The sequence below is a fragment of the Camelus bactrianus genome, chromosome 3 (assembly GCF_048773025.1).
Source record: "Camelus bactrianus isolate YW-2024 breed Bactrian camel chromosome 3, ASM4877302v1, whole genome shotgun sequence".
Classification (NCBI taxonomy): domain Eukaryota; kingdom Metazoa; phylum Chordata; class Mammalia; order Artiodactyla; family Camelidae; genus Camelus; species Camelus bactrianus.
This window is the reverse complement of record NC_133541.1, coordinates 71,691,818-71,711,576: the sequence shown is the minus strand read 5'-3', so window position 1 is coordinate 71,711,576 and position 19,759 is coordinate 71,691,818. Positions and strand designations below refer to the sequence as shown.

The window sequence follows — 19,759 nt, the reverse complement described above, 5'->3', positions numbered from 1 at the left end:
AAGGCATAAATGAGATGAGGTAAGCGGCTCCAATCTTCATTCATATTTATTCTACTGTGCGTGAATGAGCTCATCTCTCTTCGTTCCTAGTATTCAAAGGACTTCTGGAAGTACTGACTGAATTATTTGTTTTATATAGTTCAGACATGAACTTTGACAAGCTACAAACTAGAAATCCAACACAAATTAAATTCTTTTCATTTTTAATAGCATTGGACTAGTAGCTGTACCCCCTTAGGAAAGTCACTTAACCTTTCTGAGTATTGATTTCCATTTCCGCTAAGTGCCGGGGCTGGGCCAGGTGGTCCCTTCCAGTCACGCTGTACTCCTTCTATTACCCTGAAGCCTCAGCCTCAGGTGTCAAAAACAAGTGCTTTAAAAATGAATTAGTACACAACACATAAGATCTATGGTTTTTACTCTTTTCATAAGGAAAGAAAATAAAAGTCATGGTTTCCTTTTCAACAATGCTTTTCCAGCCACGTTTCCACCTCTTCCCTTTATCTGAAAAGGCTGAAGAGGCTATGGAATTTCAAGCAGGTTGAACATTACCTTCTTGTCAATCATTTCTCTCTCAGAGTTGGTGTCGTGGTCTCTGCCTTTTTTCTTACCTTCTAGTGCCTGTGACTCCATACATTCTACTTAAAAATAAAAAATGTAAAAATTGGAAGGATATAACTTATTTTTGCTTATTCTTCCAAAAGGTTTATCTAGATTAAGTGTCAACAGGAACATGTGCACCCCTATATACAGGGAGGATGCCCAAGAAGGTCATATATGCATTGTAAGTGCTTCTACTACTACAGCATTTTAAAATCCAAACAAGAAATTTTGTGAAAAAGTTAAGAATAAAAATAAACTGTCCATCAAATTTCTTAGTGAAATAAAAATGTGCTAGAATAACCAGAGAGTAATTAAATACATTTTCTTCTTTCAAAGCTCCCCTTTTCTTAAGAGAATTGAGAGTTAATCATACTTTTTTTGATAAATGTAAATTATTCTGCTCATGTCCCAAGCCCCAGGAGACTTCCCTGACACACCTGTAGTATAGGAAAAAAAAAAGATGTAGAAGTAACTTCAGTTTTTACTAGGAAAATCTGAGATTCAGTGTAAAAGATTCAGAGTACTTTGTGTAAAAATCAACTGAGGAGCTCATTAAAATTTCAGAATCCTGGACTCAGTGGTGCGCTGGTAACACACTGGTTCTCTGACAAAAATGTGTGTGTATGTGTAAATAAACATTTATTATAGTTTTATTAATATAAAGATGTGTAGGACACAATTTATAAAAAAAATAAAATATATAATGCCCTTTATTTAAATTCCGTATAACCAGTCGAATTTTACAGAATTCTTTACTTAATTTTTGCTGAATTTTTCCTTAGGCAACCTATGGTTGTAACTGAAGAGTGTAGTTCAGACAAGAATGTTTGTTGATGTTCTTATTTATTGAAACAACAAAGATATATGTCAGAACTGCACTTGCTCGTTGATGAAGTAAGCAAAATCTCTGCCGTATTGCATAGCAGTTTTTGAATCCTGGAAGAATATTTCCTCAAATTTTTTTTGCTATTCACAATAATCTGTATTACTAACATCTTTTTGATCACTTTCTTAAACCTAAACAACCAACAAGGTAATTTATGAACCACTGATTTGTAGCCTTTGTCAATTTCGATGGTGTAAATTTTCCCACCATGGTTGACTTCAAGCTACCAAGGTGACATTACTGAACACTGAGTTGGGAAGACAAAAGCGATTAAGACATCATTTTATAGAACTTCTACCACACAGATACGACAGACATAAATACCCTCAAGAGCACAGAAAATAGTAAAATGTAGTAGAATGATTAGGAGATGATGACCTTTGAGTCTTTACTGTCGTTATTTTTAACAATGGCTCTAATTAAAAATGAGCTCGCAAACTATCTGAAAATTAACAACTGGCCCTCGTGAGTCAATGTGAGCCAGCTCCAATACACCACTGCCTCGCCTCTACTTTTTGTGCATTTGATTTAGCAGGTCTGGGTGGAACCAGGAATTTTCATTTTAAAAAGCACCCCAAGGAGATTCTGGCACAGGTAGCCCACAGATCAGATTTTGAGAAATCCTGATGTAGACTATGTACTTTAGAGGTAATTCTATTAAGAACTTCCAGCTAAGTCTAATCCTTTTAATGCAATAGTACAAGGAGTTCCTTGGTTTATGCAAACACTGGGCAAAATGTTTCAAGTGAGAAAACGTCTAGTTCAGGTAAGGATATGGGGCTTATTCATTCACTATAAACTGTAAATTGGAAAAGCTGTTTTGTTGCATAATTTGGTGGAATCTGTTAAGGTTTAAACACTCCATAACCCCAAAATCCCATTTCTAGAAATCTACCCTGCAATAGTAATGCACAGTTACATAAAACATTTCTAACGTGGAAAAGTTCACTGCAGCATTGCTCCAATAGCAAAACACTCAGAACTTAAACATCTCCAATAGGGAACAGTATATATAAATTATAATATATCTGCACAACAGAATACTAGGCAGCCATTACAAATAATAGAAGAGCTTTATGTGTGCTATCTTACAAATGTGCCCAGGGTACATTGTTAAATTAAAAACAGCAGCAGCACGATCTGAATTTTGTCCAAAAAAGTGCAAATATACATATCTGTGGTTTCTGTGTGTATAAACATGTTGGGATAAGCACATGGAAAACCGGCAGGTATAAATGGTAGTTATCTGGAGGTGGGGGTTGGGGGAGAAAGGGAGGTGGGATTGAAGAAGGTATTATGGATTTTTTTCTTTTTAATTTATATACATTTTCTTCAATAACTTTAGTGAAATATAATTTACATACCATAAGATTCAGCCCTTTAAAGTGTACAACTCACTGGCTTTTTAATATATTCACAGGTACATGCAACCATCACCTCATATTATAGATTTTTTAAATAGTAGGGTATTGTGAGTGACTTTTTCACTTTTCTTTTTAATGTTTTACTGTATTTTTCAAAAAGTGAAAAATAAAGTTTGAGAAAGGTGATTTTAATGGAAAAATATTTAGATATATCCAGAGTCTTCCAAACCTTGTTAGTATTTTAACCAGTAACTCAAGTGTTCAGGAATAGGTTTCTTTGTTTCAATACTAGAACTTTTTGCAATTCTGAAACCTGAAAAGCTTTGGAAGCCTGAGGTTTTTCTCATAATGTTTGGCCACAAAATCTGATTCGAATGAATGTGTTCTATTTATGATCTGTCTTTATCCCTGTAGTGTGACACTTTGCTTAAGGAATATTAACATGTTTGATTAGGGATAGTGCCCCAGACTCCTAGAGGTGATGTAATGTAATACATGATTTAAGCACTTGAGTAACTTTCAAAAAGGTTTAAAGTTCTTAATTCCAAACCACATCTGTTGCAAAGCATTTGAATAAAAGTCTGTGCCCCTACATCAAGGAATATTAGGTAAACAGAAAGTGGGAGGTCAGGAAGGAAAAATGAAGACTTGCTGATTGGCACCAGTATTGCAGCCTTGGGAGAGAAAAGGGGAACTGAGGTCAGGTGCACCTTTCTGGGACCACAGGACTACTGTCCCTGGAGTTGAGAACTAGGTCACTTTGTATGCACTCTGGATTAAAAGATCAAGGTTCTATTCAGGGAAGGCCAGGCCAAATGCTAGAAAGGTGCCATCTCTGTCTCCCTTTCAGTGGAGAGATAGTAGCTTTCAGGCAACTCCCAGGGAAGAGGAAGCATTAAGAACACCCTCCACACTTGAAATTTCAAAGGAGACTTAAACATGGAAAGTTGAAAATACATGGGTTTAAATACCCCAATCCACAGTACCCCTTACTTTGCAGAGGAGGGAATAAAGGCAGGATTGGTACGTCTTGCTAGAAAGCGTGCAGGAGGAAGCTACTAGAAGAGATTAAGAAAATACAACACAGGAAGCACTGGCGAGTCATCTTTCACCAGTGGCCCTCTATCTCTGCAATCACGTATCAGGGAGTCAAGAGCTCCTCTAATGCTTACACTGAAGTCAGACTAGTCTGTTTTATACTAGAATGAAATAATTTTAAGTGTAGCTGCCCTGATCACTGATTTATGCTCCATCTTGTTCAAAAATGCATTAGCCAGGGGTTTTTCCTGGGCTCACAATTTCAGAGCTTTTTCCAATAGCTTCCTGGCAGTAGTCTTATAAGAAGCAGAGATGTGGCAGGGGTCACAGTGGAATTAGAATTCCTCTAGAATCCTGATTTCCCTTCTGCCTGCCAGTCTCCATTCTCTCGTGTTCACTCTACTGCTCCTTCAGCTGTGGTGAGAAGGGAACCCTCGTGTGAGTGTGCGTATGTGTGTGTCAGGGTGTGTGTGTATGTGCACGAATGCGGAGCATGTATTTCATGAATGTACACCTATGTCTAGCAAGACCTACCCATCTGGAACTTAGCTATCAGAAGCCACACTGAAACAGATCACAGCGAGGATGGAACAACACAAAGAGGGCAAGGAGAAATCAAGTCTGAAGTGCAGGCATGAGTGTTCCTACGATTTTATTTTAAAATTTCCCTTTAAGGACTTCAATTTAGAGCCCATTTATTCTAAACTTGCAAACAGTTATATGAAAATTAGCTGCCTAGATTCCACATCATCAATTCAGAACAAGGGAGAAGGATGCCTATAGGAAATCGAAATGTCAACATGAAATCTTTTCCTAAACTAGGTGGGGTCTTTTTGCTTCTCAACCCCCTCTCCTCCTGTACTAAATGTACTGGCTCATCCGACTAAAATTATTGTTTTATTTCTATTTGCCCACATTGAATGGTGAGCTATATGAAAGCAGACTTTTGTTCTTATTCATCTTTGCCTCTGTGTGCTGCTCTCTTTGAATTAAAATTTGTTGAAGTAGTAGCTTGACAATAGGGGAAGCTACGGAAAGTATGGGAAAGCAGACAGAAGAAGGCAACAAGCCCAGTAACATGAAATAACTCTGCCTACTCCTAAAGTTTGGAGGGAAATCATTGAGCAGTAGTTGATACCCAGAATAATATCCCCAAATCATGAAGAAAAGGCGGAGGGACTAAGGAGGAAACTAACATTTACTGCTAGGCTGCTTTGTGTCGAGCACAGCTGTAGGCGTTTAACACCTGCCACCTATTTTAATTTCATGAGGCACAATGCATTTGGGAAATACTTCTGTCCAAAATGTTTTAAGGTTACAGTACTTTAAGACTTAGAGCCTTAGCTTTCTGGAAAACCCGCTACTGAAAATGATTAGTTCCTTACGTGTCATAACTAGAGTTTTGTGATCTGATTTTACTAATATAAGCCCAGAAATTTGGAGAAGAAACTTCTTAGAGCTTACTCTGACATAATGGAGAGTTGAAAACAGGATCCCTAGGGTTTCATTCACCTCATTTAGAATGTAAGTATTAAATACTTAGTCTAAGGAAAATGAATCTTTTAGCTATAGTCCCAGGAACATGCTAAAATGTAGGTGTACTTCGAGGGCTGTGAAGACCAGGTGGAAACAAGCACGGGGTGTGTGTGTGTGTGTGTGTGTGTGTGTGTGTGTGGTCTGTGCATTTGATAATACCTGTTAGTTTTCTTATATGCACCAAGAGCTTATGGACAATAAGTAGTTTGTAGCTTAGAAATTTTGCCAACTCCAAGACAGTCAGAGCTTATGCACTTGGGAAGAAATTCTTTTAAGATATCGGCTCTAACTGTAGGTGGTGAGTGCAAAGGTTTTCTAATTTCAGAAATGAGTTATTGCTGGAGACTAGTAAGCTAATGCCAGAAACTCTGGAAAGCAAAGGCCAATTTTCTTACGATTCCCCTGCGTCAAAACATCCAGAAGAAATGTAGCAAATTTCTGCAACAATCTCAGGAGAATTTTCTCTGTGGAATAAGATTTTATAGAAAAAATTGGCAGAAAGAAAAAGGACCAGGAGGAATCTCTAGTTCCTGTTATTCTAATTTCCTTACGGGCAGGGACGTGGTCTTGTAGTTTATCTTTGTACAACTGAACTATAAATAACAAAAACTGCCAGAAAACTGGAGAACAAGTAATGGAGCATAATTAGGAAACTTTCAGTGTCAACACGACAGACATGAATACAGTTCTGTGTCTAAATACAATGAAAAATTTTTAACACTCTTGAAAAGTAACCAACATACTCTTTATATTATGGGCAACTACGATGAAAGGCTGCATTTAGAGGGATTTATGTCACCTTAAATAAAGCCTTTTATAGGGGCTATAATGATAGTAGCTAACACTGAGTCCTTACCAGATACCTCTGCACGAACCATTATGATCCTATTTTACAGATGAGGAGGGCAGAGGGGTTTAGGAACCTGGTGAGGATAACAAAAGTAGCAGGCATCACTGCCAGGCTATCTGGCCTTAGTGTTTGATCACCTAACTGTGATCCCATACTGTGCTTATACTGGACATTCATTTCTAATTAGATTACATTCTCTTTTCCATAGAATATTCATTTATAAAAAGTTAAAAAGCCTACATTTTAAAAAAGAGCTCCTCTAGCCTTCCAGAGCTCCATCCTGACCTGGCCCTCCCCTCTGGCCTCCTAATGCCCCAATCTTTCTTCATAAGGCTAGGAGCTTTTCCATGCCCTCAAGCCTGAGACTGAAGTGAAAATCTGATCAGGTTACTGCTGAGAAGCACTCTGGGAGCTTTCAGAAAAAGTCCTAACAGGGATCTGTACGGTCTGGTCCCCACCTTTCAGCTCTCTTTCTCATTTCCTGCCACTTCTCCCTTTGCATTTCACAGTCTAGCAGCGCCAAAACACCGAGAGTTCCTTGTGGACATGAGCTTGTTCACGCCCCTGGGTCTATGCACATGCTTCTACCTCTGTCTAGAACCTGTCTTCCTCCTGTCTCTGCCCATCTGCAGGCTCCTGATCACCATTCAAAGCCCTGCAACGCTTCCATCTTCTAAGAAGCCTGTTCCCCTAGACCTGTACGCTCTGCCTCTCCACAGCCTCGGAATCTGGTATACATTTCCATCACTGCCTGAAAACACTCCGTTCCTGTGCTTGTCTCTCCTGCGAGAATGTACTAGACTCCTGCAGGCAGGAAGATTAGTATACCCAGCACTAGCCCAGGTCTGACACGATGAATAACACAGCATTCAATAAAGTTGGCTCCCTTTAAATGATGCATTTACAGCTTCACGTTCTGTGCAATTTCCAAAACAAACAACAACAAAACAAAACAAACATTTCAGGTGATCCCACAGGCCTCACTCTACAATCACAACCAATCTTTTCCCACTACTAGACGTCCCAGTCCAAAACATACCCAGTTGGCTTCAGGTTATATTCTCTCTGATACTTCATCGCATTCCAACAAACTTTAGAAGACATTTTACCTTCACTGTTGATGCTTTATTAAAGAGAAGTCCTAGGCTTCTCCACTCTCAAAAATCTTCACTGTGCAGAAAAATGCTCATACTCTTAAGCCAAATATTTTCCTACTTTTCAGCAGAGTGCAGTGATTTCTTCATAGTGTCAGTCTGCTTCTGATTTAAAACTTACATACTTAAAAATATCTCCAATAATTTTAACATGATTAAATTCAAATCTTCACTGACAGTAAGACAATTATGTATATACATATACATAATACATATATAACATATATATATATATAAAGCATTTCTAATCATTAGAAGATATGATGATATAATTCCACTTCCAGGTGCAACTGGAGATAAGTGTGCAATCACAGTATAGAACCCTTTAGAAGTATGTCACTCCTTATAGTAAATCAGGCACACAGAAATTTACTTTAACCCTTTTTTGTCAGGAGGGTATGAGTGGGAATGTAGCACACTAACTAGCAGGTAGTGAAGGACTTAACATAGTGCTTATATTTGTGGAATTTAAAAGCATAAAGAAAATGTTATAACATTGTAGAGGAAAAGAAAATTACACAATCCTGTCCTTCATGCTCACTGACTGTTTCCTTTTATTCCTTGTTCCTTATAATCCTTGGAAACATACAAGCCTATATACAGTTTTATGTAGTTTGTATAAAATTTTATGATTTGCTATTTTTGTTGTTATACCATTTATTTAACTAGTCCTGATTTAGGGACATTTATTAACTTTCCAGTTTTTCATATTAGTAGCTAATTAGTAGCTAACTGTGGGTAGGTAGCTCATTAAAAAACAAGCAAACTAAAAAACCCAACAAAACTGTTCCTTTAGTTTAGGATAAAAGCCTAGAGCAAGATTTTAATGTTTTACATAAAATGTTTGTAATGTGGTAAAGCTGATTTCCAAAACACTACAAATTCACAAAGCTCTCCCCAAACTGTGCCATATTCATCTAAGCCCTGGCAGTCTGGGTTTTATAATTCAGTCTTCACTTGTACCCAATTAAATAAATGTAAAATGCTCTCTCATTATTTTAGTGAGATTTGATATTTTCCCATGTGTTTACTTACTATTCTAAGCTTTGTATAGCTTAAGGCACAGGATAGTATGTAATGCTACTGAATGAATTATATGGATGAAATTTTTTGTTTACATTTTTATTATATCATAATAAGATCTATGAATTACAGGACCAGTAATCTTCCTACTTTATCCCCGAAATATACCTTCTTTCCAAAAAATGGTTCTCAAAAAAATTGAAAAATGAAAACTTAATATGAAAGTTTCTAATCAGTCTCTTACAGTAAATAAAAACTATATTTTTATACATTAAATATCAGTACCTTTTTAATTACCCCAAGTTAAATATAAATTATAAAACAAAATTAATTCCTCTTCAGTAATAAAGAAATTCAAATTTTTACAGTAACACATTTTAAAAGCCAGTATAGCATGTATCATCCATTTTCCCTGGGGTATCAGTGCAGTATCTGTAAGGATGCACCTCAAAGCTAAGAGACATTAGGCTGAAAAGTCAAGTCTAGAGTTCCGCCGAGGGACGGGGCGGAGGGCTGGGGCGTGTGTAGGTATGACCAGCTACGTTAGTTGTGGTGACTGGAGAAAGCCCCCCTCATCTCTCAGGAAAAATTAGTCTTGTCAATGCTTTGGAAGTCAGCAGTCTTAGAATCTGCTTGTTCCCCTGATAGCAACATGGTACATTTTTAGAGCAGATAATTTCTCTCTTTGTTTCTCAAACACGAACGTTATTTATTCCTTTGTTTTCCTGGCTCAGCACTACAGTCAACAGCTTAAGGTTTTAGGTTCTGTACCAAAAATGGAAAGCTACTTATATGTAAGTCAAAGCGTATTTTTATTAAAAAACAGGTTTTACTTAGAAGTTAGGTTCATGGGCTGGTCCATAGGAGCTTGTTTAATTGGTAATCTATCTGATTGCAGTACTAACTATAATTTTTCAATTACATAAATTTATTCCTTCCAGCATCCTTTTCCAGAGGAAGACTGCATATATTGTCCCAGTGCTGACTGCTGAGAACCTATGGAAACTCTCACTGAGGGGTGCTCTCGGCAAAGGCCCCAGAGGATATTTCATAGACAGAGATGGACAGGTACTTCTAGACTTAGTTGCTGGATAGAAAGCTGATGTATCTAAAGAGGAAAATGTGTTAGGTTAGTTAGTGGAAGTACCATGTTAAATTAGAGAATTCGAGGAAAATATGTATAAATCAGCAAGACAAAGTGGAAAGGCTGACAAGTCAAGGAGAAGACTGCTTAATATTTACACTCCCATGAACACCAAAGTGTGAACCTGGAATGCAGCTGCAGTCTGACTAAGTGTAGCAGAAGGAATAACAAGCACGGTCTCGGTTGCCTTGGGAACAGGGCCCCTTCCTCATGTCAATGATTCTATAATAAGAAAAAGAGCACTTAAAGGAAGCGCACAGTAATCACGGGTAGACCAACAAGTGTCTCAGGGAGTGTTCAGCCATCTCCAAGGAGCGGGTGGCGTCTGTGCATCACTGCAGTGCACAACAGACGCGTTCCCGTCGTGGCAAGTGTGGACTACAGACAAAGCACTGGCATGAACCTCAGTGCCCGAGAACTTCCCTGCTATTGCAGAACACACCGACTCTTCTAGTAATATAAATAAATTACTAGTCCCTATTCTCTCTGACAATGCTGTTTAGAAGGAATCTCTTAATAGGAGGTGGATAAGATGCTACCCTGGAAAGAGAAAGAACCCTAAAGTCAGCATAAGAGAAAGCACAATAGGATGCATAAGAGCATATGTGCATAAGAGAATATAACTTTCCAAATAAAAGTCATTTCTTGAACAGTCCCAAATTATAGGAAACAAAAGCAGCTGTGTCCTATTGGGCAGAGGATGTGGTCAGTTCTTCATTTATTATGTAGCTAATAGCTGGTACATATATTTTAAACAATATAGTGTTGACAGTCGTGCTTAGTTCCAACATTTCATTGTGCTTAGTTCCAACATTTCAAAACTTACCTCTAAAAGCACTAATATCCCCATAGTGTACTTGTAGTACAAAGTATTTACTTCCAGTTTCTCCTCCGACTCTGAATCCAACACCTGAAGATTTACAAAAGATGAGAAATTAATGCTTTAGAAACGAAGTCTGAAATGGAGCTAATCAAAAGTTGCTGAACTATGAAATCCAAAGGGAAGTAAAATAGCATATAACATATGAAATTACATCACATGGAAATGGAAATGGAAATAAAATAGCATTCAATGAAAATTTCTAATATAATCTATCATTCCTTCTCAAAGGTCTGACAGAATTCTTTTCATAGTCCCCACTTCAGATCCAGAGCAATCACTTAAACTTTAAGAGGAAAATTCACTCATTTTTCAAGAAACAGAATAAAACAAAACAAAATTCTGTCCCTATTGATTATATAACAGACATACATAAACCCATTCTTTCATTTTGTTTTTTTTTTTCATATTCATATTCAATTTTCTTTCTGATTGAATATAGGAAATTGACTTCTTAAGAGCATTTGAGGGGAATTTTCTTCCCATATAAAAACAAGTATCTGCAAAAATGTCATTGAGAAAACAAATTACTTACTAGATTGCAAAGTCCAGTATTGCAATAAATTTTTGGACTCTGAAGGGTTCCTAAGAGTCTTACCATTAGTAGAGTTTACTAGTAAGCTAAAAAAAAAATCTACAGAGAAAATATATACAGGCAGAGAAAAAAATTTTTTTCAATCTTCTCTACTAATAGATCTTAAAAATGTCAGCAAATCTATGACATACCTCCCTATTAGTCTCCAAACTTGTTTGATAGTGGCTGCCTGGAAAATTCTAGAGAGGATTCTGAGACTCATTTGAAGTAAAGCAAAACAGACATCAATTGGTGCTGGCATGGGTTAGGGGGGCCAGAGGGGAACACGTGCATCACAAGAGCCACCCCTGAACCACGGCAGAGCTACTCTGTAGCAGAACTGCATGTTCCCTCTGATATTAAGATCCAGACACTAAAGGAGAATCTGGAACTTCACACACATTGGAAGCTATAAACAGGTTAGAAATGAATTCAGAAAGCCAGCTGAGGTTTGGCATCACATTAAATACCCAGGGCCAGGACTATTAAAAAAATCTGTTTGCTGAAACAGCAATTTACTTAATGCCTAGCTCTCCTGGCTTGTGAAATGCTCCTGCTGTCAAGAACTAGTGTGCCTTAGGCCAAAGGTGGCCTGATGCATACTCGGTTATTTTCTAATTCTACCTAAACGGCTGTGTGGCCAAATTACTTAGCAAAGAGACGCAGAGTGACTACCTAAGTAAAACCTTTTCAATACAAAGCAGGCAATACAGGTACTTTTTTGTGTGAAATTGCAACACAGAACATGGTCAACAGCTGTTGGAAAGAACATATAATAAAAAGTACTTTGGAATCAAAAACTAAGCAGCTTAATATAAGGATATCCAGGGGCCCCAGGTATACCTTTGGGGAGTCTGGTGGGGGGAGCGTTTCTCGCCCAGGCATATAGAATATTGGCTTTATCTGTACAGGTTCCTTCATCACAAAACCTGAAGAAAAAAATAAAAAGTAGCTGTAAACGAAGATTCAATTAGTTAAATATATTAATCAGTCCTGATGGGAGGAGTAGGGAGGGAGAGGTATTTGAAAACAAGGTAAAGAAAAGTGCATCAATATACAGTCAGTATAGTCTTAGGAGCTTTAAGATTGTAATGAGGACTGGGGAAAAGAACAATTTTGTACGTGGCAAAAGCACAACTAAAGGGGGTTGTGTTTGTTTGTTAGTTGCCTGTTATGAAACAACTCTGTGAGTCAGATACACAGTTTACAATTCAGTATGTCCCTCTGTGGAATATACTCTATGTCATCAGGCAAAAAGTAAGCATTACACAAAGAGCGCATGTAAACCAAAGCTAACACAGTGGAAACGTGCAAGTGGGCTAAAGGAAATGTCGCACACGTTTCCCCTTTGGGAAGCAGTGTTAGTAATAAATCTGGCTAAGCAACAAACAGAACGCAGTGCCTGCCCTCAGCAGAGTGAACAATATGAGTATAGCCCACTTACGGGGTTCTTGTGGCTTTTTTTTTAAGTTTATGAATACTGGTTATGCCATTTACAAACTGCTCCATGTTATGCAAGTCACTTAATCTTACAGAGCCTCAGTTTTCTCTTTTGTAAAACAGGGATAGTTATACTTACCGCACAGAGTTGTTCTGTAAATCAAATGATATGCAAATGAAAGTACTTCATAAAACCTCAAAGCGCCATACCTGGGTAATGCATTATCTAACAAAACATTCACTTTATCTAAAGATTCATTGTTGAGAGGCAGTGTTGTGCCGTGAAAGGTGTATCTGGAGGTGAGTCCCAGAACCTCCCCTTCACAGCTGTGTATCTTGGACACATTTACCAGCCCTCCAAGGCCCAGGTCCTGCATGGAAGCCTCTCTGATGGGGCTGCAGTGTGATGAGCGTAAGGCACCCAGCACAGCAACCAGCACCTCGGTGTCTACACTGGTAGACCCAACTTCATAAATGGTATGCTGTCTGACCCCAGACCGCACATTTTTCTCCCACTACACTACATCTCTTAGTTGGTTCTGTCACGATTTGTTCAAAACACTGTTAGGTGACATTTTCATGTTGCTTTTATATATTTGTATTTTGAGAAACTGGCACCAAGCAAGGTCAGAGTCAGGAGATTAGGCAGATCTGAAAGTTTTGAAGACTGTCAAGGACGAGGACAAATACAGATCCTTGGCCAGGAGGTTGGCTCACGCAGGAGAAAAAGTGCAGTGCCCCATGGCCTGGAACGGACATGAAGGCAGACAGTAGCAGCTTCCTAAACAGGTTGGAAACTGAGTCTAGAAACCTGGAGAACACTCAGGCTGCAGATATGAAAACCACGGGTAAGAAGTCTCTTCATACTCAGATACAAGGAGTCCTAACATGCTCCCTGCTTACAGCCAGAAAGGGGGTGAGAGGACAGGCCGTAAGTGCAGACAACTGTTACCCGTCTATGAATAAAGGACCAGGAACCAGGAGGTCCCCACAAGGTTATGTTGAGCAAATGCTCTTGCTTCTATAAATCAGGCTGCAGAAAGAAATTGGGTAATGTGCAATGTAAAACACATCAAACAGTGGTTTCTTCCTGTTCACTGTCAAGAACAATATACTTAGGATGAAGGATCATTATCATGTGAGACTTGTGTGTTGGAACAAATGTCTGTGACATCCTTGTGCCAAGAGTGCTAAAAGGCTTATGGTATTGGAAGGTACCCAAAAGCAGAACCTTCCTCCTTGGCCTCGTGCGGTAATAGTTTAAGAAATGAGATTGTCAGATGTGATTCACTTGGTATCTCACTGCTGTGAGCTACTAAAATTTAAAGATCTGGATGGCAATTTTCATAGCTTTCAACAAAGATCATAAATATACAAGTGCCTAACATCGACGTGATGACAGTCTTAGGTTAAACCAGATAATTGTTTCCCTGATAGGGAAGTCAATTCAGTGTATGACTAGAAAGAACCCAAATGAAATATAACAGAGAAAACCGGTTTGGTAAATTTTTCTAAGCTACATATTCGATTACGTCATTTGTTGGCACAAAATCTTTCAAATGCTTCCCAAAAGTAACACCAAAATGAAATCTAAACGTTGTAGCATAACACATAAGGCCTTTTATGATCTGGGACCTTGTTACATCTCCAGAAATAACCCCTTTTTAGTCATGCCAAGTTGCTGCTCTAATCTGTCTCTTCTCCACTGTTCTCTTTGCCTGGAAAAACCTCTGCCCCACTCTCTGCCTGACACCCTTGTACTCATCTTCTCGTTCAAGATTCAGTTCAAGTCTTCCTCTGCAGGGAAGCTCTCTCTGTTGCCCGTACCATCCAACTTCCCTTCTTTAACCAGAGCACTCATCTTAAGGATCAGCTTACTTCTCTTCTCTCCAGTCAGACTGTGCAGACTTTGAGGCTTGGGGTCACATCTTTCACCCTGTACTCCCAGCACCTGCAGCCTTGCTTGGTATTTAGTAAATAATAAAAAAATGTTTGGGGAAGTTAACTATTAAGAAAATTTTTAACGTTTTATAGACAAGCACTTAAATAACAGAATTGGCCTAAATTTTATTGTATTATCATTTATACAGTATATAACATTAAAAAATTGTGTATAACATTAAAAATTAATTAGAAGGTTTTAACTAAAATATGAAATCACAATAAATATGAATTATTATCTGCCAGGTATTTTGTACAAATCAGCTCACTCTCTCACAAGAACATTGCCAGCAGGTTACACTTTTACAGCTGAATAAGCTCAGAGAGTTTAAGTCACTTCCAAAGGTCACACAGCCAAGCCATGATTCAAAGCTCTGGCTGTCACATTCCCTTATATCTCTATTCTTGACATAGACTTATGGGCAGAGACTTCATGGTATTAGATGAAGATAAGCTTCGATGACTACTGTCATACCTGAACTGAATTGCAATTTGAGTGTGCAATTCTAAAATCAAATTTTAGATAAAATAACTTCTTCTGACTTACTCACAAAAAGACAATAATTGTATATTTTATTCTCCTATCAGATCTGGTAAAAGAAGAGCTCTGAAAGAAAACTTGGGTTTGATTTTAAGATCCTGCTTTATAATTTTTAAAAAATGGTATAAAACTTAAGGCTGAGTAAAGAATGACCCACTGGGGGGCTCTGAGATAATGAAACTCATCCTAAGACTTAATTAGTAAGAAGATGAAGTGAAGAGGAAAAACAAGAGGCGAAGAAAGATGAGCCCCACAAAGGATAATACGGAGGAGTGGCAAAGAGCATTGGGATCAAGTCTCTGTGCCTTTTCAGATTTCCACTTCCCATTTTCAGTAGAAGTAGCATCATATGTTCTCCACATAAAATGACCAACAGGATAAAGTTGGTATTACATATTCTGACTTTCCAAAAAGGGCCTATAAAAAGTGAGAATTTTTACCACTCTTTTTAAGAAGAAGAGTGTTAAGGCTGGGAAGCAAAGTAACCTTTGATCAATGGCTGTTGTAATTTCAAGCCTCATCAACCAGGTTTCTTATTCTTATAATTCTAGCAGCTTTTCCTAAAGGCTCCTCCAGATCAAGCCAATTAATTGTGAAAAGAGTCACATAGCTCCCTAGTGGTTTCTTAGTATTCATAGTCAAAATGATGAGAGTTAACATTTGAAAATAAAACCACTCTGGATTCTCGGACTTTTGCTGTAGAACCTTTCCACCTCTAATCCGTGGGGAAACCATTCAGATGGCATGAATATTTTCAGACTGTGCCAAGCACTGAAAAATGCTAGCCTGTCATTCTGAATTATCCAAATAAAGCATGATCGACTGTAAAGGTACTTTCTGGTTCTATCTGTTAAAGGCTAGTTAAAACCCAAGGTTTCTCAGGGAAAATCAGAACTGATAAGTCATTTCTTCTTTTGTCTGAAAAAAAAATTTTTTTAATAAAATTGTCATGCCCTGAAGTTAAGTCTGTATGGTCTTAAATCCCAATTTTAATGCATGAAGTATCTAACAGAATCACAGGAAAATTAATCCAAAGCTAGACAGTTTCTTTAAGAAACACACATTAAAATCAATGGCATGTGTGGAATGTCCTTACTTTTCAAAACTGCATCCAGCGTGAGTCAGGTATTCAAATTTCATTAACTGTTCTACAAGCCCATAGAATATATTTCCTAATTCAGACAAATCCTACATGAATTTCAATGCAATGGGTATGCATTAACATAGTAATTAGAAGGGTGCTTAATGGGAAAGCTAAATAAGAGCAGTGATTAAAAGGCACCAGCTTGATAAACAGCCCCACAGGATCTACCCCTCACCCCCCACCGTCTACCCCACCTCCTCCACCACGAGGTTAGAGAGGCAGTGAAGGCTACAAGAGTGTGTCTTGGGCATGTCTGCTTAGTCCACACCGAATTCTCAGTGCCGAAAGATGAGCTTGGTACACAGTGGACGGCTAAAAAACACCTTACTAATAAATGGGTAAGGATAATAACTGCCATTTATGAATTACTTCTCTGTGCCAGGCACTGCACCGTCCACATCACTTACACCCCCTCACTCACTCTTCATGATGTCAGGGTTAGTAACCCCATCTTATAGATGAGGAAACGGATCGATACAGGCTAAATAATTTGACCAGTGTGTATTACAACTATCAAGTTGTGGAGATGAGATTTCAACCCAAGATGCTCTGATCTCAAAGTTCTGGCTCTACATTCAATGTGCTATTATAGCACTGTGCTATAATATTGCTATTCCGTTTAACATAAATACTAGTCTTGTGAGGAAATAATAATGTTCGAAATCATGTAATGTGTTTCTGTTGAAACTGTCAAAATGGTTCAACCACGTCATTCTGTGTTATTAAAGCTGACACTAGTCTACTGAGAATTGGTCTGTTGCTAAAGAACTGCTATTAACAACTCGAATCCGAGCACCTATACGTTAGCCAAGAACTGTGATCGTTGGTGACTAGAAGTTAGAGCAAGATGCCAACTATATTTTAATGAAGATCCTTTATAATATCCTGATATATAATATAATATGAATCTGTCACAATCTTAAAGCAGAAAAAGGAAATGGATGCGAATAATTTTTGCTTAGCAGAAATTTATGTCTGTTCCTTGCTGCTGCACTCGGACACATTTTATAGTGCTTAGAACAAGGGATAGTACAGATTTTAAAGACTGTTGTTTTTATTTATACCGACAAGGATGTTATGTATATTTTAACTTCAGAAGTTTCATTATGGCAGAAGAAACCAAGAGGGGACTGCAGAGGACACATGGCAAATCTTGCAGTATAGTGTATGGATGACAGGTAACCAGGACATGGAGAGTGTGCCTAAAGGCAGCACATGCAAGCACCATTCTCAACCAAAGAGTCATTATCACCACAAGGGAGGCAACAGAACTGCAGACTTATCTGGAAAGTGACATCACCCTAAAAAACCAGTCATTTAAATGAGCAACCAAGCAGGGGTGTCACATACAGGCTTCTATGTATATGTATTCACATGTTCCAGCCACTTTTCTCTCTCCCACCAGCATCTGCAGCCCCGTGGGGAAAGGCGCATTTAAGAGGACACACGGGTGGTTAATAAATAGAAGCAGCTGAAAGGGATTTAAGCTAAAGCTTCCCAGGATGGTAAAGCACTAGTGCTTCAGCTTGAGAGTGACTCCCAATTGGAATGGCTGGAAGCAGCCTCGTTCAACCAGCTGGGACTCTGCTTTTCAAAAGAGATCCAACAACCTGTAGAGCCCTTTGATTTGTAAAGAGTGGTTGGTCATAAGCGTCGTTAGAAATAGTTTTCAAATCAAATGTTTACTACTAAGACTAAAAACAGTAATTTTAGCTCTGCAGAGAAGATCACGTCAAAGCACGGGGCATTATATCAAAGAAGTACTGAATCACTCAATACTGTGAACACACAATCTTGGAGTTTGCATCATAAATTGCCTTAAGCCCCAAATTCTGTGCTCAGCAGAATAGAAAGTGCACAAGATTATACAATGTCACATCACAAAGAGAAAGTGCTCCAGAATCACCCCAAATGCCAACACAGTGTGTATAAACAAAACATCATGATTTTCAAAGCCTGAAACTGTGTAGCTAGCCACTCATTGTTTTTTTAAAAAAATGATTGTTAGAGTTAAAACAGAACAAAAAGGTATTCATTACATAGATAAATGGATATTTCAATTTCCAAGATCTCCCAAAATTTACCGTATTTTCATGGAGAGCAGTGATAGAGTTTTTAATATCTAAATCATCTGGTGTTCATTCAGCATCTCATTTCCTTACTAACCTTAAAAAGCCCTAAAGAGCATCTTCTCAGTTATGGCTCATATTCAGCCAAAAAACCTTGGGAACTTAGAACTGCTACACTTTGAATTAAGTCTGCAAGCACAGACGGAGTCCAACAAATCGTGCTATAGATATGCTTGCTCCAATCCCGGTGCTACGACTTTCCCTGGGTCCCTAGATGCAGTTAATTGTCTCCCTCTTTAAAAGCCTGGGAAAGAAGGAATGAAGGTTACATCTGACAGGTACTGCTGCCTTCTTGACATGGGCTGGCAGAGCTGCTGCTTTTTCCATCAGCTGGTCCTTATTTGCATCCTCTAGAGGCATGTGATTTTGGAATCGAGTGCCAGGCCCACTCTAACTATAAAGGGACCACCCCACAGTATATTAAAAGGTTCACATCAATGTATGCAATTTAAATGCACATGCATATAATTAACGAGACACATTACCAGTGTGAGCTGCTAATTTGGAATGAGACACAAAAGACTAGAATATGCGGAGAGGAAAAAAAACTTTAAAATTAAAATGACTACATAATGAAAACTGCTTCATGCTGTGTCTACTATTTCCATGTAAACTTAATATAACTGTAAATATATTTTAATGAACAGTAGAAAGAGGCAATTACAAAGAGCAAAGGAGGGCAGCCCAACAGTGAAACATCATCAGAATAGCTCTTTGCCTTCATATTAAAAGAGCTGCCTGAAGACAGGGGATGAATTATAACTTCATAATTTCGGGGAAAAAATGTTTACTTTATTTGAGACACATACTTATTTGCCAACTTGCAGGCAATGAAAATAAAACACTGAAGGGAAAATAGGGAACTCTTAGCTAACAAACAGAAAAGAGAGGAAATTTGAGCTTGATGTTTTGGTCGTCAATGAAAAAATCAGTCAATAGTTAATGTAAGAAAGAAATGGAAATTTTTATTCAAGCCAAACTGAGGATTATAACCCAGGAGACAATCTCTCAGGGAACTCTGAGAACCGTTCAGAAGAGGTAAGCTGGGAAGGTACGTGCAGTCAAGTACACACCTCAGTAGAAGGCTGCTGCTAGTCATGAGGAGTAGACATCTTAGTTAACGGTTTTAGTGCTTTTCTTAGTATGGGAAGATGCAAGAAACTGAGTTCATAAGATTTTTCTCCTAAAAATGTCTATCTGAGGGCGAGTTCTGCCAGTTTTTCTATATCACAGATGGCTTCATCCTGATCTTTGCCCTGAATTCCTTTCAGAGTGTGCTTTAGATCAGTAAATGCGGTGGCTAAGGACTCTTGTTGAAATGGATGGTGGGCAACATTCTTTATTTTACAGTCCCTTCTCTTTCAGTCTTCATTTTGACCAAGGTTTGGGATGCATTTCATGACCAATTTTGTCCACAGTGCAAGGAATGCTCATTCCCAGGCCAGACAAGGATTTTTGTTGATAGGCCACTCAATGTGCTATTCCTAGACTAGGTCCTGCTAGCAGCCCAAA

The 19,759-nt window shown here is 38.3% G+C and overlaps 1 protein-coding gene across 12 annotated transcripts in view; it reads right to left on the bottom strand.

The window, feature by feature from the left end:
• The window catches only part of PAM (peptidylglycine alpha-amidating monooxygenase), a 188,980-nt gene that overhangs the window by 78,811 nt on the left and 90,410 nt on the right, over positions 1 to 19,759 (bottom strand). For all 12 annotated transcript variants that reach the window (XM_010971454.3, XM_045507869.2, XM_045507870.2 and 9 more), the window contains exons 6-7: positions 11,896 to 11,981; positions 10,425 to 10,508 (exon numbers count right to left, since the gene is read on the bottom strand). In XM_010971454.3, the coding sequence (XP_010969756.1) occupies positions 10,425 to 10,508; positions 11,896 to 11,981 (170 nt within the window). The remainder of the gene's footprint in view (positions 1 to 10,424; positions 10,509 to 11,895; positions 11,982 to 19,759) is intronic.